The sequence below is a fragment of the Centruroides vittatus genome, unplaced genomic scaffold (assembly GCF_030686945.1).
Source record: "Centruroides vittatus isolate TY-2023 unplaced genomic scaffold, ASM3068694v2 scaffold_464, whole genome shotgun sequence".
NCBI lineage: Eukaryota > Metazoa > Arthropoda > Arachnida > Scorpiones > Buthidae > Centruroides > Centruroides vittatus.
Window position 1 is genome coordinate 1,995,003 of NW_027122710.1, and position 16,131 is coordinate 2,011,133.

The window sequence follows — 16,131 nt, forward strand, 5'->3', positions numbered from 1 at the left end:
TGATTCTTTGTAAAATTAAGAGCTCCTGCAGGGAAAACAAGTGATTTTACTCGTGTTTTTCTCCTTTTCCATGTAATATTCTCATCCTGTACATGAAAGCCACTTTCATAGGAAAGAAATGAAATTTTTTTTAAAAATGACCTCTAATTTTAAACTATTTTCTTATTTTGGCAATTAATTTGGAATCTTTTTTTAAATACTTTTATAAATTTAAGCTAAATTTGATTAGAAAAATTTTGATTTTATAGCAAGATAATAATTGCTGCATTCAGAAACTTGCTCCAGGATGAGAATTGCCCAACGAGGATGCTTAAAAAATTTAAATGACAGATAAATAATTAAAAGAGTCATTAATTAAGAAATTTTATATTTCATCGATTGATGAAATATGAATAAAAGTTATTTAAAAATTTTGTTTTATATCGAAGTTTTAAACCCTTTTAATTTAAAAAATTAATTTTGAAATTTCAAATTAAGTGATTAAACAAACCAATGGTCTGAAATGAAAAAAGTTAAAATTTATTAATAAAATATTTACAAGAAAAAAATTATCATTTTATGAATTAATTTTTAAATGATTATATTCTTCGAAATAGATGAAGTACTTTAAAGTAACAAGTTATGAAGAATATAACACATCATTGTTTCTTATTTATTCTTTCTACCAAAGGGCTCACAACAGCAGAGAGAGGAGGAAGAGGAGTAAAAATAAAAAAGGAGAGGAAGAGTAGCAGCAAAGGAAAAGAAAAGGAAGAGAAGAAAAGAAGAAGAAAAGCAGAAAAAGGAAGAGGAGAAAGGAAGAAGAGAAGCAGAAAAGGAAGAGAAGAAAAGAAGAGGAGAAAAAGGAAAAAGGAGGAGGAAGAGAAGCAGAAAAGGAAAAGGAAGGGAAGAAAGGAAGAAAGAGAAGCAAGAGAAGAGGAAAGGTTTTTTTTTTTAATTTTAAAATTAAAGATTAAATAAAAACTAAAATAAGAATGTAGAGAAAAAATAGTATAAAATTATATTCCTCATAAAAATTGTTTATGTCTTTATATGAAACATTATTCCCGATAAACAAATTTGAATAATATTTTTACTAGAGCTTTTAAAAGTGAAACCGTATAAAGTTATTTGTATTCAACACTAAAATATTGAAGCCAGACACGAACACGAAATAAAGGAGATGGGAAAATGATAGAAGCGAGAGAAATTCGACTCTTTAGATTGCCAATATCTAAGACTAGAACAAAAGGAAACAAACGAAAAATAAAAACAAAATGATCAAATAACAGAATGCAATGAATACCGAATACAAAAATATAAAATGCAAGGAAATTAAGAAAAAAAATCTGAAATTTCCTTTTAGTTACAGATATTTTGTGATTGAGATCAGTTTAAGAAAATTTTGTATGTATGGGAAAAAGAAAGATGAGAAGGGGGAAGAGGAAAATGGGAAGGAAGAAGATGATGAAGAAGAGTGTAAGAGGAGGAGGAGGAGGAGGAGGGAGGAGGATAATAGTAAAAAAGAAAAAATAAAGAGGATGATGAAGAGAAGGAGGAGGAGAATAAGGAGAATAAAGAAGAGTAGGAAGAGGAAGACAACCTGGTTAAGGAAGAAGAGGGTGAAGAGCAGGAGAGGAAGATGAGGAGAATAAAGAAGATCATGAAGAGGAAGAAGACGTAAAAATGGAGGAGGAGGAAGAGGAAGAAGAAGATGAAGAAAAATACAAAGGAGAATAAAGAAGAGTAGGAAGAGGAAGAGGAGGAGGTGAAGAGAAGGAAGGCTTTGTTTCGATTTAGCGGAGTAAAACAATAATTATATGCATATCAATATATAATAATTTTATAGCCTACAAAATCAACATATTTATTTATGACGTACTGTACAGTACAATATAACGTGCTATCAAAATAATACATTTTGACGTATTCCGGCATCCATTACATCGATCATTAAATGAGACGTAACGTAAGAATATAATGAAGAAAATATTAATACAGAAATACATACATTTTCTGAAGGAATATTGTAAGCATATAGATTATGTTTTTAAGAATATAAATACTGTAATATATTCTTACAATGTCTATGAATATAGATAATAACTATTAGAAAATTAGCATATTTCATTATACAACTATTAAAATTACATGACGTAAATTAAGTCATTTAATTTACTTTTACATATTTATAATAAGATAACTCATTAAAATTTATAGTGCTATTTATTATTTTAAACAATAAATATTTGAAATTTAATGAACTAAATTAAATTCGAATTAATTAAAATTGATTTTAATCCAATATTTTTCTTCTGAAAACGAAATTTATTGAGAGAAATCCTACAAAACAACGTTTTCTATCCATTTCCGACGATAGTTTTCTGAGCAAAATATCATTATACAGTAAAACCTGTGTAAATCGGAATCGCACAGTACCGAATACTTTTGTCCGGTTTGACAGGTTTTCGTTTTAAACAGGTTTTTAGCGTAGAAAATCCTTCCATTCCGAAGAACTTTTTCGTTTAGGCAGGTTTCCATTCTATTCAAGCACCGTTTTAAACAGGTTTTCAGCATAAAAGATCATTCCGTTCAGGCAGGTTTTCGTTTCATCCAGTGTCTATTTAGGGCAGGATTCACCATGTAATATAATATTTATAACGGAATTTATCGTTATCGTTTAGAGCAATTTAAAGTAAGAGAGGCGGAATTTAGGGTATTTAGCTCATTAGTTTCAGAAACGTTTAACAAACAAATGATTGAAATTCCACAACATTCACAAAGAATCTAAAAATATTCACCATAACATTTTGAATAATTAAGCTTCCAGCAACAAGCGAGTGTGTTAATGATAAAAATGTAAAGATCCATTGTAAATTATATTTATTATAAATAACTTTATTAAGTATACGCAGCACGTTAATGATAAGATTCAATTACAGTAAAAACCTGCTCAAAACGGAACCTGAAACCTGCTTAAAAGGAAACAATTCTTCGGAATGCAGCGATTTTCACTGTTGAGAAAACTTGTTCAAAACAAAAATTTGCCAAATCGGAAAAAAATATTCGGTATCGCGCGAGTCCGGTTTATACAGGTTTTACTGTATGTACAGTCGAACATTCGAATTTCCAATAAATTAATAACTTAATATTCTAATAACTTTTGTCATGCATACAAAATAACTTTTAAACAAGGGCCATTTAAAAATTTCCCGTCAGTGGCCGTCGTTCAGAGGTTTTATTGAATTATAATACGGTAATTGTTTAAACATTGCCGAGAACGAACAGGTTAAGCAATGATAATAGCATTTAAGCAGTAAATTAAACATGTTAAACAAGTTAATGTAAGAATTCAATAGATTAACTCGAAAAATTATATTTATTATAAACTAATTAAATAATTGCACTAATTTACATTTAAAACTACTATTTTTTAATTAAATATTTTTAAAAAATCATATATATTGATGAGTTTATAACTGTCACACGTAAGGGATTTCTCTAATCTTTAATCATTCAACGTGATCCACATTGATGGACGTCGCTAATACAAGTAAAGAACTCACAAAACACTATCTTTAACTGCACATTTCTATAAATAAATACAGTCAACCTGTGTACAACGGCCACGGGCAAGAATATTAATTAAAAATAACGTTGTTTGGAAGTTATTTTTTTATTTTAACAAAATAGCTTCTCGAAAAACTGGCCGCTATTTACAGGTTATTGAAAAGTGGCCGTTATTTAGAGGTTCTTTTGTATACAATTTGTTTATAAAAATAATTTTTTGGAAAAGTGGTCGTTGTTTAGAGGTTATTTTGTATGCAACTTTAGGGGGGGGGAAACCATACGCTATTGAAAGGTGTCCTTTATCGGAGGTTCGACCTTAATTAATTCCAAAAAAATTCTAATTTATAATTAATTATTATAAAAATTTATAAATGATTAAGAAGTTTTTATTGCTTTATTTATCAAAATTCCGAGTTTTAAAATGTTTTGATTAGAATTTTTGATTGATTAATTAATTAATTTTGTCGTCAAACATTCCGAATTTCATTTGAAATTTAATTTGTAAAAATTCAAAAAAATTAATTAAACATTATATCAGAAAATTATGCAACTTTATGAAAATCGAAAATAAAATTTATATCAATTAAAATTGTAATTAAGTCAATTTTTAATGTTTAAATATGTTTAATTAACTTATTAATGTTGAATTTTTAATTTATGATTTATTATTAAAGCTAGAATTATTCTAAATACAGTAATACTTGTTAAAAACGGAACCTTAATAAAGCGGAAACCTATCTAAACGGAAAAAATATCCGCTACCGTGCGAGTCCGTTTTATACAGGTTTTACTGTATTAAGTTGTGAAGAAGGTATTGTTTAAAAAACAAAGATTCACACAAAATAACCTCTAAACGACGGCCACCTCGAAACAGCGGCCGCTTTTTTAAAAACGTATTATTTTTTTCATCAAAAATGCATACAAAATAACCTTCTAACAACGTTATTTTTTAAACGTATTCTTCAGTGGCCGTTGTTAACAGATTGACTGTATTTATTTATAGAAATTTGCAATTAAAGATAGTTTATTTAAGATGTATTTCAGTACTTATTACGTGTTCTTTACTTGTATTAGTGACGTCAATCAATGTGGATCATGTTGATCTGCATAAATTTGCATATATTTTATGCAAATTCATACAAATTAATCCCTTATAAACACTTTTTATATGGATAAAATACAGGAAAATTACTTGTTTAAATAAATTTAGTGTATTTTTCCAATTAAAATAATCTTTTCACTATGAAATATAATTATTTCTTACCTTATTACACGTATTTAATTAAATGAATAAGTTGAAAATCGCTGGATAATGATTTTATTTGAAACTTAATATTTTTCTCATTTATTACGTATCTAAGTGTATAAAAATTCTCCAAAATATAATTTTTATAAAACTATTATAAATTTCTATATATTAATATATTATATGTTTAAGAAAATAATTATATATAAGTTAAAATTTGTAATTTATGAATTATGGAGATTTCCAACAGGTAGATCGCGATCCCCGAAAGATAAAGAATTACTTTTGCAGCGTGATAAAGCTTGGAAAATATACTTTAAAGACTTTTAAAAATTTAAAAATTACTAATTATAATATTTAGGAATGTAATTAATAAAAAGTGTAATTAATATAATATTTTTACAATAATTTGTAGAAACTTTAAGCATTGAATTCTTAATGAGGTTGGGATGTTTAGAAGCTGAAATGAAGCATCCTCTTCGATTAAAATGCTATTGAATTCGGTATATTTGATGTAAAAGTCATTAAAATATTATACATTTAATGTAGTGAATCGCTATAAACATCATTACATCCAACCAAAGATATTAAAGAAAAATAAGATGCTGAGAAACAGAATGATCAAGAAATGTGAGGAAGCAAGGTATTTTCGACACTAAACGGCCTAATGATGTAAATATTTGGATGCTGAGGATTAAAATTACTATTAGAGAAGAGGGATCCTGAGGAAAGAAATGTTGGAGAAGAGGAATGCTGCAAAAAAAATAGTAATAACAGGATGAGGAATAAAACATAAGAAATGCAAGAAAAGAAGGTATTTTGGACACTAAATGGCCCGAGAATATAAATAATTTGATACTGAGGAAGTAAATAACAAATTGGAGAAGAGGAATGACGAGGAAAGAAATGATAAAGAGGGATGATGCGAAACAAAATAGTAATAACAGGACGAAGAAAAGAACAGAACGATCAGGAAATGTGAAGAAGCAGAGTGTTGCGGAACATAATGACTTAACACTATAAATCACCGGATGTCGAGGAACGAAATAATGGAGAAACGGGATGCTGCGAAAAGAAATAATCCAGAAATCACCGAAGTGCCGAAAGAGCAGAACCATATAAAAATGTAATCGGGTAGCATTAAACGATGGAGAAATATAAAGAAACAGAAGGGAACAAAAGAATTAACAAGGAATATTGAAAGTAAAATAATAAATTAGAAAAATTGGATGGAGAAGAAACTAAAAAACCATCAAGAACTTTAGCAAAATAGGATGCAGAGAGAGAGAGAGAGAGGATGAAAGAGCCGGCAGCTATAAAGTATTAGAGACAGCAAACATTCTGCCAACAGAATTCTCAACCATCCCAAGAGACTGTCGTCATCAAAGCGAAAAGTGACTTCCGTCGAAAACTCCTGACAGCTCATTACGATCATTACTCGCTGTTCTGACAGACACCCGACCACTTCTCAGTCCAATACACTTCAACTTCTAGCAAATATCTACAATTAATTGTTCCCTGCAAATCTTCTTAAAAGTTAAACCTGCAAATTTTGATCGACGTCCACAAGAATTTAAACGTCTAATTTGCATTTTATTGACACAAAACCCTAAAAATAATCATATTACAACGAATTAATACCCTATTTTCTAGGTAAAAATTTTCAAAATTTCTTCGGTAATCGTCGAATTTAAGGTGTTTCTTTCCTCAACTCTCTAAAAACGAAGAAAAAAGAATAATTTATATTTAAATTTTAATAATTAAACCGAATAATTTCGTTTATTTATATCCGTATTTCCTCTCTTATTTTATAAAATAAATACATTTATGTTGTCGGGTATGAAGCTTTAATTACCACACTAAACATTGGATGTGGAATGTTTAAATAATTCTCTGTTTAAATAAGTAATTTTCTATTTTATTGACACTAAAACTAATTATTTCAATCTAATAAAGTGTTAAAATTCGAAAATTTACATAAATCTAAAAGAAAAAAATCTAAATTTTTTTTTCAATTTTCGCTGATAACAAGAGGAAAATCTAAAAAAAAAATTCTATTCTTTTACACACAGGGTGGCTCAGTTAACCCATCTAAATTCGAATATTTAATCGCATTTTTACGAAGAAAAATCGGTTATTTCGAACACACTGTTATCTGACTTTGGACCACCCTGTATGGATTAAAATTACGCGAGAATTACGGAGGGAAGATTGAAAAATCAGCTTTAAAACTTTAAAACTTTATAAACTTTATTCGAATTTCTATTATTAGAAAACGTATTCATTATATACGTGCCAGGAAATTTTTTATTTTATTTTATTTTATTTTAAATTTGTTTTAGAAATATAAAAATTGGAGAAATGATCCTTTGACTTTCCTCGTTTGATATGATGATAATATTTGTTTTTTTTTAGAGCATTTTTCTTTTATTTTTTAAAAAATTTGGCAAGTGTTTGATCACCGTCGAAGGGAGAATTCTGTTATCGGTTTGCTTTGAAATCCAGAGATCCTGCACTATTCTGATATGGGGGCTGAATGTCAAGAACAGGATTTACATCTGTTGGAAGGATTACTGAACGCATGTCGCTTCAACTACTTAATGCTCTTCTGTGATTGATTGAAATTCCTGTACGCATGCGTTAAATTTAAAAAATAAATCTGATATCATTGGTTTTTCTTTTTTTAAAATTTATAATTTCGTTTAACGAAGTCATTGAAAAGTGCGACTTTACGGTGTAACTTTATAGCTAAGATTTTCAACAGGTAGTTCGCGATCTCCGGCAGAATTTCTTGCCTATTCTTTGGTAATTTCGGTGATTTTTAAGGTTGAAAAGCTTTTAAAATGTCGATAAATCTCTAGAACAGCTCGTGAGAGTTTGAAAAATTATGTAAATTATTTTAAAATGTGCTGGGCTTTTTACAAGAGGAGCATCCAAATCTTTGATGCTTTATGATGTAGAAAAGGAATGCTGTAGCGATATCTATTTTTAAAAAATCTGGCAACATTCTTGCTGGTCTTTATAAGCATTTATTTATTTGTTTTCGTCCCTAATAATTGCTAACATTACCTTTATAAGTTTTCAAATTGGTTCGGGAGATATTAAGGGGGTGGGGCCATATTTCCCGAGCTAATAATCCGATTTTCCTGAAAATTTCTAGAAATATTTCTTCCTAACACGCAGATTTCCTTGCGAAATTTCAGAAATTTTCGACAAAAGGCACAGGAGTTATTAAGCTTTAAATCTCCCACAAACACTAACATACAGGGGGAAAAAAAACCCCAAATTTTTTATCATTTCTCCACGTTTGAAGATCCACTAAATCCAAGAATATTAAAAAAACTTTGCGGGGTCCGATTTCCATACTTTTCCTCTGTTATATAAGTAAAATTTAATATATAATTAACAAAAATATATATTAATTAATTAATAATAGAAGGGCTTATTATTGATTTCTCTTAGTCACTTCTTGATACAAGGATATTATAAAGTGTAAGTTAATAATGGGATTTATGGATTATAATATAATAGAGTTTCGTGTAGTTAAGTTCAATTATAATCAAGATAATGAGTTTATTGGAAAATGATATTTGTAAATTATATTATCCAATAATATAACTTATTTAATAATAATCTAAGGAAATTTATTTATTTTATATCAATAAAAATATATAAGGCTTATAATTTACAGTTAATTTACTCTGTTTAAAATTAAGATTTACACCAAAATTAATGAATAATTACATTAAAAAGTAATTAAATTTACTGTTTGTGCTGTAAACACCGTTATGAATTGTGTAATGTGTATATTGCTGTATTCATCTTCATTATGATAGACTTTATATATATATATATATATATATCTAAACATTTTCTGTAATTTTGTGATTATTATACCTCTGTTTATTAACTTTTACTAGGATAAATAATTAATTAATTGATATAAATTCCAGATATATCCATAAGTGCAAGCACCAGAAACACCCATCTTTCTGATGCTCTAGAAATTTGTTGATCCTTCCAAATTGGAAAAATAATTACATAAATAATTTTATATAATTTTAAATTCGCATTTTCTCAAGAAATATGAGGTAAATATTGCATGTGTTAAGGTCTCTTTCCTCTTTTCCATTTTATAACCTGTTTATACCTATTTTTATGATATTTATTTATAAAATTTAACTTGTTTTGTAATAAAAAATATGTTAAAATAATATGTATAATATTATTTACTCGCGTTAAAGCGTTTGAAAAGTTTTACAGTGAAATTTCATGTAAAATTTTACTGAAATTTCATAAAATTCGAAGAAGAACAGCAAAGCTTTTAATAAGATTTATAACTTTAAAATTCGTCAAAGTAAAGTAAATTTTAACAATTAAGACATTATATTCTCTCATATTTCTAAAATTTAATGTAAACTGGCCATTTTCAGGAAAATAAATGCCTACTTTTGAAGTGATAAAGTGATGACTCCTATAGCTTCTCTGTAAGGTAAGAGAATTTGGCAGAGAAGCAGAACATCAAGGGATAAACTCGTACAACTAGCTTTAGTCATTATTACAATTTATTTGAGAAATTCAAAATATTTTGAGACAGTAATGAAATAATAATCGAGTTAATTGGATAAATTACTCATAAAAATTGCATTTAAGTGGAAAAATACTTTTAGAAATTTAAAAATTAAAGCACAAAACTCAGTTACTGTTTCTTGATTGTTTTGGATCACTTAAAAGTAATATTTCATCAAAAATTTTAATTTAATTTTGCAAATATTTTCTTTATAAATACTTAAAAGTGTTTTAGAAATTTAAAAATCTCAAAAATTTCCAGTATTTTTTATGATTTAAAGCTAAAATCTGCCTATTTTCTGCAGCTAAACTAGGTTAATTCCAAGAAGGAATTTGATTTTTTGAATCATATAAAATTCTATTTCTTTTTAGCATTATTTCTTATTAATTTTGATGAAGGTTTCGATCATCTTTCTTTTAAAAAAATTACATTTTACTATAAATAATGCTGTTAAAATTGGAATAAAATTCCTTACACTCTGACTCTTGACAACAATAGGTTGATTGATATCAGCATCTTGGATGCTTTTTATTGAAATTTATTTCTCTCGAATTAAAAAATACTAACTCGATTTTCGTAAAAAGAAACGTTAAAAGTCATTAAAAGAATTTAGAAAATTTAATTTAAAATTAAAATATAAATTAATTAATGACGTTTAATTAAGTAATAAGTAAATGGAATTGTTTCCAACTCTTGTAGTTTTTTCTCCAATAAAGTTTAATTATTTTTTCTCTTCTCTGTCCTTTTTAAAAGGTGTGTTTCTTCAGGTATAAAATATTTGGGGTGTTTCTTTTATATAAAGTATCAGAGAAAAATTAATTTCCTAATTGGGAAAGAAAAATGATACAGTTTTGCCAGTACTTAAGACAACCATCAGCTTAAAAGTACATCAACTAGAATGAAGGAATATTGCCAAAATCAATTAAAAATAATAATTTTTAAGCTAATTTAATATAAAATAATTCGTCCTGATAACATTTTCTTAAATTATTTTCATGTCTTTTACGTTTTCCATCATAAATGATTAAAAATTAACATAAATAATCAGAATAGGCCCTAAATATTAAAAGTTCCTCGAGCTTTCATTCTGTAGGGCGTATTCCCTACAGAATGAAAGACTCTAGGAGCTTCGTTCTTTAGGGCATATCCCTCAGAATGAAGGCCCTAAGAGCCTCGTTCTATAGGATATATCCCTCAGAATAAAAGTCGTAGCAGCCTTCGTTCTTTAGGGTATATTTCTCAGGATTACTCCCTAATGACGAAGGCTTCTAGGGCCTTTTTCCGAAAAATAAGGTCCTAAGCATATTCCCGAGATCCTTTATTCTTAGAAATTTGTTATTATTAGCTAAAATAATAATAATGATTATAATTGCAATTAAGAAAACTAATTTAAAAATTTTAATTATAATTAAGCATTTAAGTTATTTGAATATAAACATTAATTTTTAAAAAATATTATTGTAAAAAGTCTTGAATAAATACGAGCATTTAAACAAACTTTAACAAAAATTAATTAATTAATAAAATTATTAGTGATGATTACAAATAATTTTACTTGATTTTAAATGAAAATAATCCGAAATATTCATCTTTTCTACTTTATTTTACATTTTTATTATTTATTCATTACATAAAATATTAAATGCAATAAATCCTTCTCTTATATAAAAAATTGATGATGATAATACTAACACTAATAATATGATATTATTTTAAATTTTAATTTAAAAATAAATTTACTTAATGAATATTTCGTGAATTCTCTTATTACAAATACGAAAATGTAAAGAAATTAATTTTAAATAATTAAATTTTTAATATGTTTATATATAAATTAATAAAAATATTTATTAATTCTCTCGTAATTTCAATAAATAAATTATATATTTAAATAAACAGTTTTTTATATGTATTTTACGCATTATAAAATAATTAATTTTAAACATTACAACTCAATATTTTAATAAATGACATAATATTATATTATTATTTTTTATTGATTTATTAAATAATTAGAATACATAGGATATGCCTTAAAGAATGAAGCTCTTAGAGCCTTCGTTCTTTAGGCATAGTCCTCAGAATAATGATCCTAGGAGCCTTCTTTCTTTAAGGCATAGTCCTCAGAATAAGGTCCTAGGGGCATTCTTTCTTTAAGGCATAGTCCTCAGAATAAAGATCTTAGGAGCCTTCTTTCTTTAAGGCATAGTCCTTAGAATAAGGTTTTAAGAGCCTTTTTTCTTTAAGGCATAATCCTCATAATAAGGTCCTAGGAGCCTTCTTTCTTCAAGGCATAGTCCTCAGAATAAGGATCCTAGGAGCCTTCTTTCTTTAAGGCATAGTCCCCAGAATAAGGATCCTAGGAGCCTTTGTTCTTTAAAGCATATCCTTCACAATAAAAGTCCTAGAAGGATTATTCCAAATAAAATTTTAAATCATTTTAAGATTAGAAATTTTAAAAAATGATTTTTAAAATACTATAATTCTTGAAGTCAATGTAGCAAAACCCGTGTAAGCCAGAATATACAGTAAAACGTATTCAAAACCTGCCTAAACAAAAAAATTCTTCAGAACAAAGTGATTTTCTATGTTTAAAAAAACTATTCAAAACGGAAAGACAATAAACCGGTAAAAATATCGATATCATGCTATTTCGGCTTACACAGGTTTTACTATACACTGTATTTGTACAGTATAACCTTTGTAAACCGGAATCGCACAGTACCAAATATTTTTCCGTTTAGACAGATTTCCGTTATATTCAGGTTCCGTTTTGGACAGGTTTTACTGTATACAATATATATATATCCAGTAAAACCTGTGTAAACCGGAATTGCATGGTAGCGATATTTTTCCGGTTTATTGTATTTCCGTATATATATTAATTCAGCATTTTATATAAAAAATAATAAACAAACTTAATGGAAATAATTTCCATACGACCTAAATGCAATTAAATTTTGCAAACAGAAAACGAAAGGAATTTTATTTATTTAGCAAACGAGCAAAAAGAGATTCTTTTTTTATTCCTGCAAAGAAAAACAAAAATTTTGGTTGCAGTTATTTTTTGACAGTTGAAAAATAATGAAATGGCCGGATTTTTCCATTTAACAAAAGGAAGAATCTATTTTGAAGCAGACCAATAACCCGTTATTGGCGCCATCATGCAATCAATGAATCGCGACATCATATGGCAATAATTTCCCCTCTTGCGCTTTCTGCCACCGTAATTTATGAATTGAGATTAGCAGAAAGAAGTTTTCTTAATAGTAAATTGCCAGAAAAACAGATAAGCACTTTTAAATGTCTCGTACCAACGTTTTAAAAGAATCTATTCTTTTCTATTCAATTCTTCTTTTCTTTCGATAAAACCGGAAAAAATAAATGGTAATTATTCCGAATGTCCGTGCAAAACAGTAATTAAGACGTCTTAATACAAAAATTATACACTGTGTAAACCGGAAACGCACGGATTTTCGTTTTTAACGTAAAAAATCGCTCCGTTTCGAAGAACTTTTTCTATTTACGCAGGTTTCCGTTATATTCGGGTTCCGTTTTAAACAGGTTTAATTTATTTATAAGAAATTAATTAAAGAATATTTAATACAGGAGAAAATTTAAAATTTTCTCCTGTATTAAGAGCAATGGATAGAACAAAGGAAAATCGTTACGTATGTAGATAATTTCTTACTTCATTACGTTGTATGCATTTATGTATATATAACAAAAGAATATTTATATATAGAGTATATAGACCTATAACTCTATATACTCTATACCCACGGGTACCCAAACTGTGGCTCGTGAGCCCCGTGTTGCTCTTCTAGACCCTTATTGCGGCTCCAATACTATATAAACTTATATAAACTTTATATATATATATAAGTAGTGTGTGTCATGCTTTATAAGTTTTTTGACTATTATATCCTGTAATATACACAGGGCATATTACTAGAGACATTTACTATAGAACAGTGATAACTATATGTTATAATATAAATAGTGATAAGGCTCTCCAATAGGCATTCCAATAAAGGAGGAAACTCTCTAATATGCATTCCTACAGAGGGTGAGGATCTAATATATTTCTGATAGGCAACATAACTCCTATCGTGACTAGATTTGTCCTCCCCTATTCTTGAGTTATACCTTTATATACACGAACTCTACACATATATTCAATTTAATACATATTCAATTTAAATTTCAGCACATTTTCTTTGAATGGATGTTAAGTTATTATATTGATATCGTTATAAATATATATTGTAATCAACGGCACTCAGTAAAGTTACTGAAGTGTGCAAAATACATTTAATTGGGATAGAAATTCTGCGAAAATGAAGTTTTCCAAATAAAGATTAAGCACGATGCCAAGTAAGATTTGAGATAAAGATTTATACATTTCAGAACAAGGATTAAAGAAAGACCTTTGACTTGTTAAGCTGGCCATTTTCGAGAATGTATTGCGACCATTAAATGAAGATCATCGATCTTTTACACCAATGCTACCAAATTCTTGCTGTTGTTTCCAAATCCGATTATTAACGTCGGCCATTTTTAAAGTGTGAGTTGTATGGGAAGTGAGGGAAAAGTGTGGTTTGTGAGGGAGGTGAGGAAAAAGTTTAGTTTGTGTGGGAAGCGCGAAAAAAGTCCGGTTTGTATAAGCTACATATTTTTCTTAACTAAAGCTAATAATTATTAAATTAAAAATTTATTTAAAAATATAAAACGAAATTTAATTTATTCCTCTTCTACGTGTACAGCTCAACAAATGGACACATGGTTAATTTATTATTATAATAAAATCCATTAATGTAATGAATAAAAGCTTTATAATAAGCAGATTTCCTCAAAAAATTGTTTTTAATTTGAAAAACTTTATCGTCAAAATTCGAAGATCATTTAATTTTAGTATATTTTTTTAAACACTACATAAAAACAATAAGTTAAATAAAAAATTTGCTACATTTTAATTATTTTTTTATTAATAATTATATCTCTTACAATACACAAGAACCAAAATAATTATAAATTTCTTAAAATTTATTTAAAAATGTCACAAAATAAAAAGATAAAAATGAAACATTTCGGATGATGATAGTGATTTTCCAACCAACTCATCGACGTACAGGGTGGACCAAACGTCAACCGAGGTATATTTTAAACTTAGAGTTATATTTTAAACTTTAAGAACAATTAAAACGGCAGCTTATTATTACGAATTAGACTCTTTCTTTAATAATATATCTCGGTTAACTAAAACTTTTGGTTTACCGTTAAATCATGATTATTCTGTATATTATAAAATATAATTTCTTAATCTAAAAATTATATTTTGAATAAAAGAATATTTTCATTCCGATTTATTTCCAAAAAATTCCCAATTTAATTCTGTAAAGGTTAATAATAAATGAATAGGAAAAAAAATTTAAAGGTAGTGTAGAAGACTTTTCATTAATTTTTCTCCTCTTTCTTCTACAGGTAATTAATGAAGTACGTTGAAATGATTTAATATAATTTTACGAAATAAATGAATTTTAGAAATGCTATGAAGTGAAGCAATAGGATACACCTGACGTTTGAAGATTTTTATAAATTTTTAAAAAATTCAGCACATCTAAAGCTTAAAAAAGAAAAAATATGGCATTTTTTCACGATAAAATCGAACTTTTATTTTAAAATATTGTGAGGAAAAAATCTATTTTTAAAAATTTAATACAGTCGAATCTCCAATAATGGCCACATCTAAAACACATCTAAACAGAGGCAAAATTATTCAGGAACGTTCCCTTTTCAAGTGCATAAAAAATAAGCTGGAAACAGCGGCCATTTTTGAATTTCACCTTAGTGGTTTGACATTCTTGTTTTATAAGAAAAGTTAGAATTAAAGGAGTATTTATAAAAAAAATTCAATATTAATTCCATTAAATTGAATTCAAAATTGATAACAGGTATAAAATTTATTCACAAATTAATTCAAAAATTTTTTTAATTTTATAAAAATTTACAGCAATTTGTACACAAATCCTATAAGGGTGTATGGCTAAAATAATTGAATATAAGATACGTAAAAATGTAATGGAAAGAGGATCGAGGATTGTCCCTTGATTCACTTTTCAATCTGTACGCGAATCACTGGGGAGAAAGGGCAGAATCCATTTCGAAAATTGAACCCGGACTCTCTAGCTCAGAGCATAGATTTCATGTCTCCATTCAATATGCCGACCAACAGCTACAATATATTTTCAACATGCTTACAAAATTGCTCCGTTTTGGCTACGAAGCTATATTGTGTGATGGAATTCTTCTACACCTCATATATCACACCCATGTAACTTTGAAAGTGTGGTCCTCGATGCGGAAACAAAACTCGTGCATCTATATAACAATACTTTTTAGTTTTGTAAAACATTGTACACTTTCTTATTATAACGAATATAAGAAAGATGGATGATGTCGAAGGCCCTTATCGAATGGTGCATCCTCACTACTTGTACGGCTGTAGTTACACAATTGCACACATTTACACTATTGATAATTGACATTTTCTGTTAAAAATTTCTTCTTAAGTTCTGGACCTCGTGACTTTCGGTTCATACCGGAAGTTAGTATAAAATTAATAAGGACATCCGGCCTCTAAGCTTTCCATATTTGGTCTGGATTTTATCCGTCTAGTTCCATTCTCGAGATTAACGAAGGACGGACGGACAGAGAGGAGGACGACAGTGGAAAAATTAAGCCCAAAAATCATTATGTATTTAAT

At 27.7% G+C, this 16,131-nt stretch overlaps 2 protein-coding genes across 2 annotated transcripts in view; one reads left to right on the forward strand and one right to left on the reverse strand.

Annotated features, from left to right (window-relative positions):
• The window catches only part of LOC136989325 (protein shisa-1-like), a 133,978-nt gene that overhangs the window by 73,738 nt on the left and 44,109 nt on the right, over positions 1–16,131 (reverse strand). The gene's annotated exons all lie outside the window — the stretch shown is intronic.
• Positions 622–1,625, forward strand: LOC136989296 (octapeptide-repeat protein T2-like). Its single transcript, XM_067287417.1, has 2 exons — positions 622–923; positions 1,346–1,625. Exons 1-2 carry the CDS (start codon positions 622–624, stop codon positions 1,623–1,625), a joined length of 582 nt encoding a protein of 193 aa, XP_067143518.1.

Excerpts from the sequence above, each read along its gene's own strand:
- LOC136989296 (XM_067287417.1), top strand. The coding sequence starts at position 622 with ATGAAGAATATAACACATCATTGTTTCTTATTTATTCTTTCTACCAAA. Across the intron at positions 924-1,345 it reads GAAGCAAGAGAAGAGGAAAG|TTACAGATATTTTGTGATTG; the intron begins GTTTTTTTTTTT and ends ATTTCCTTTTAG.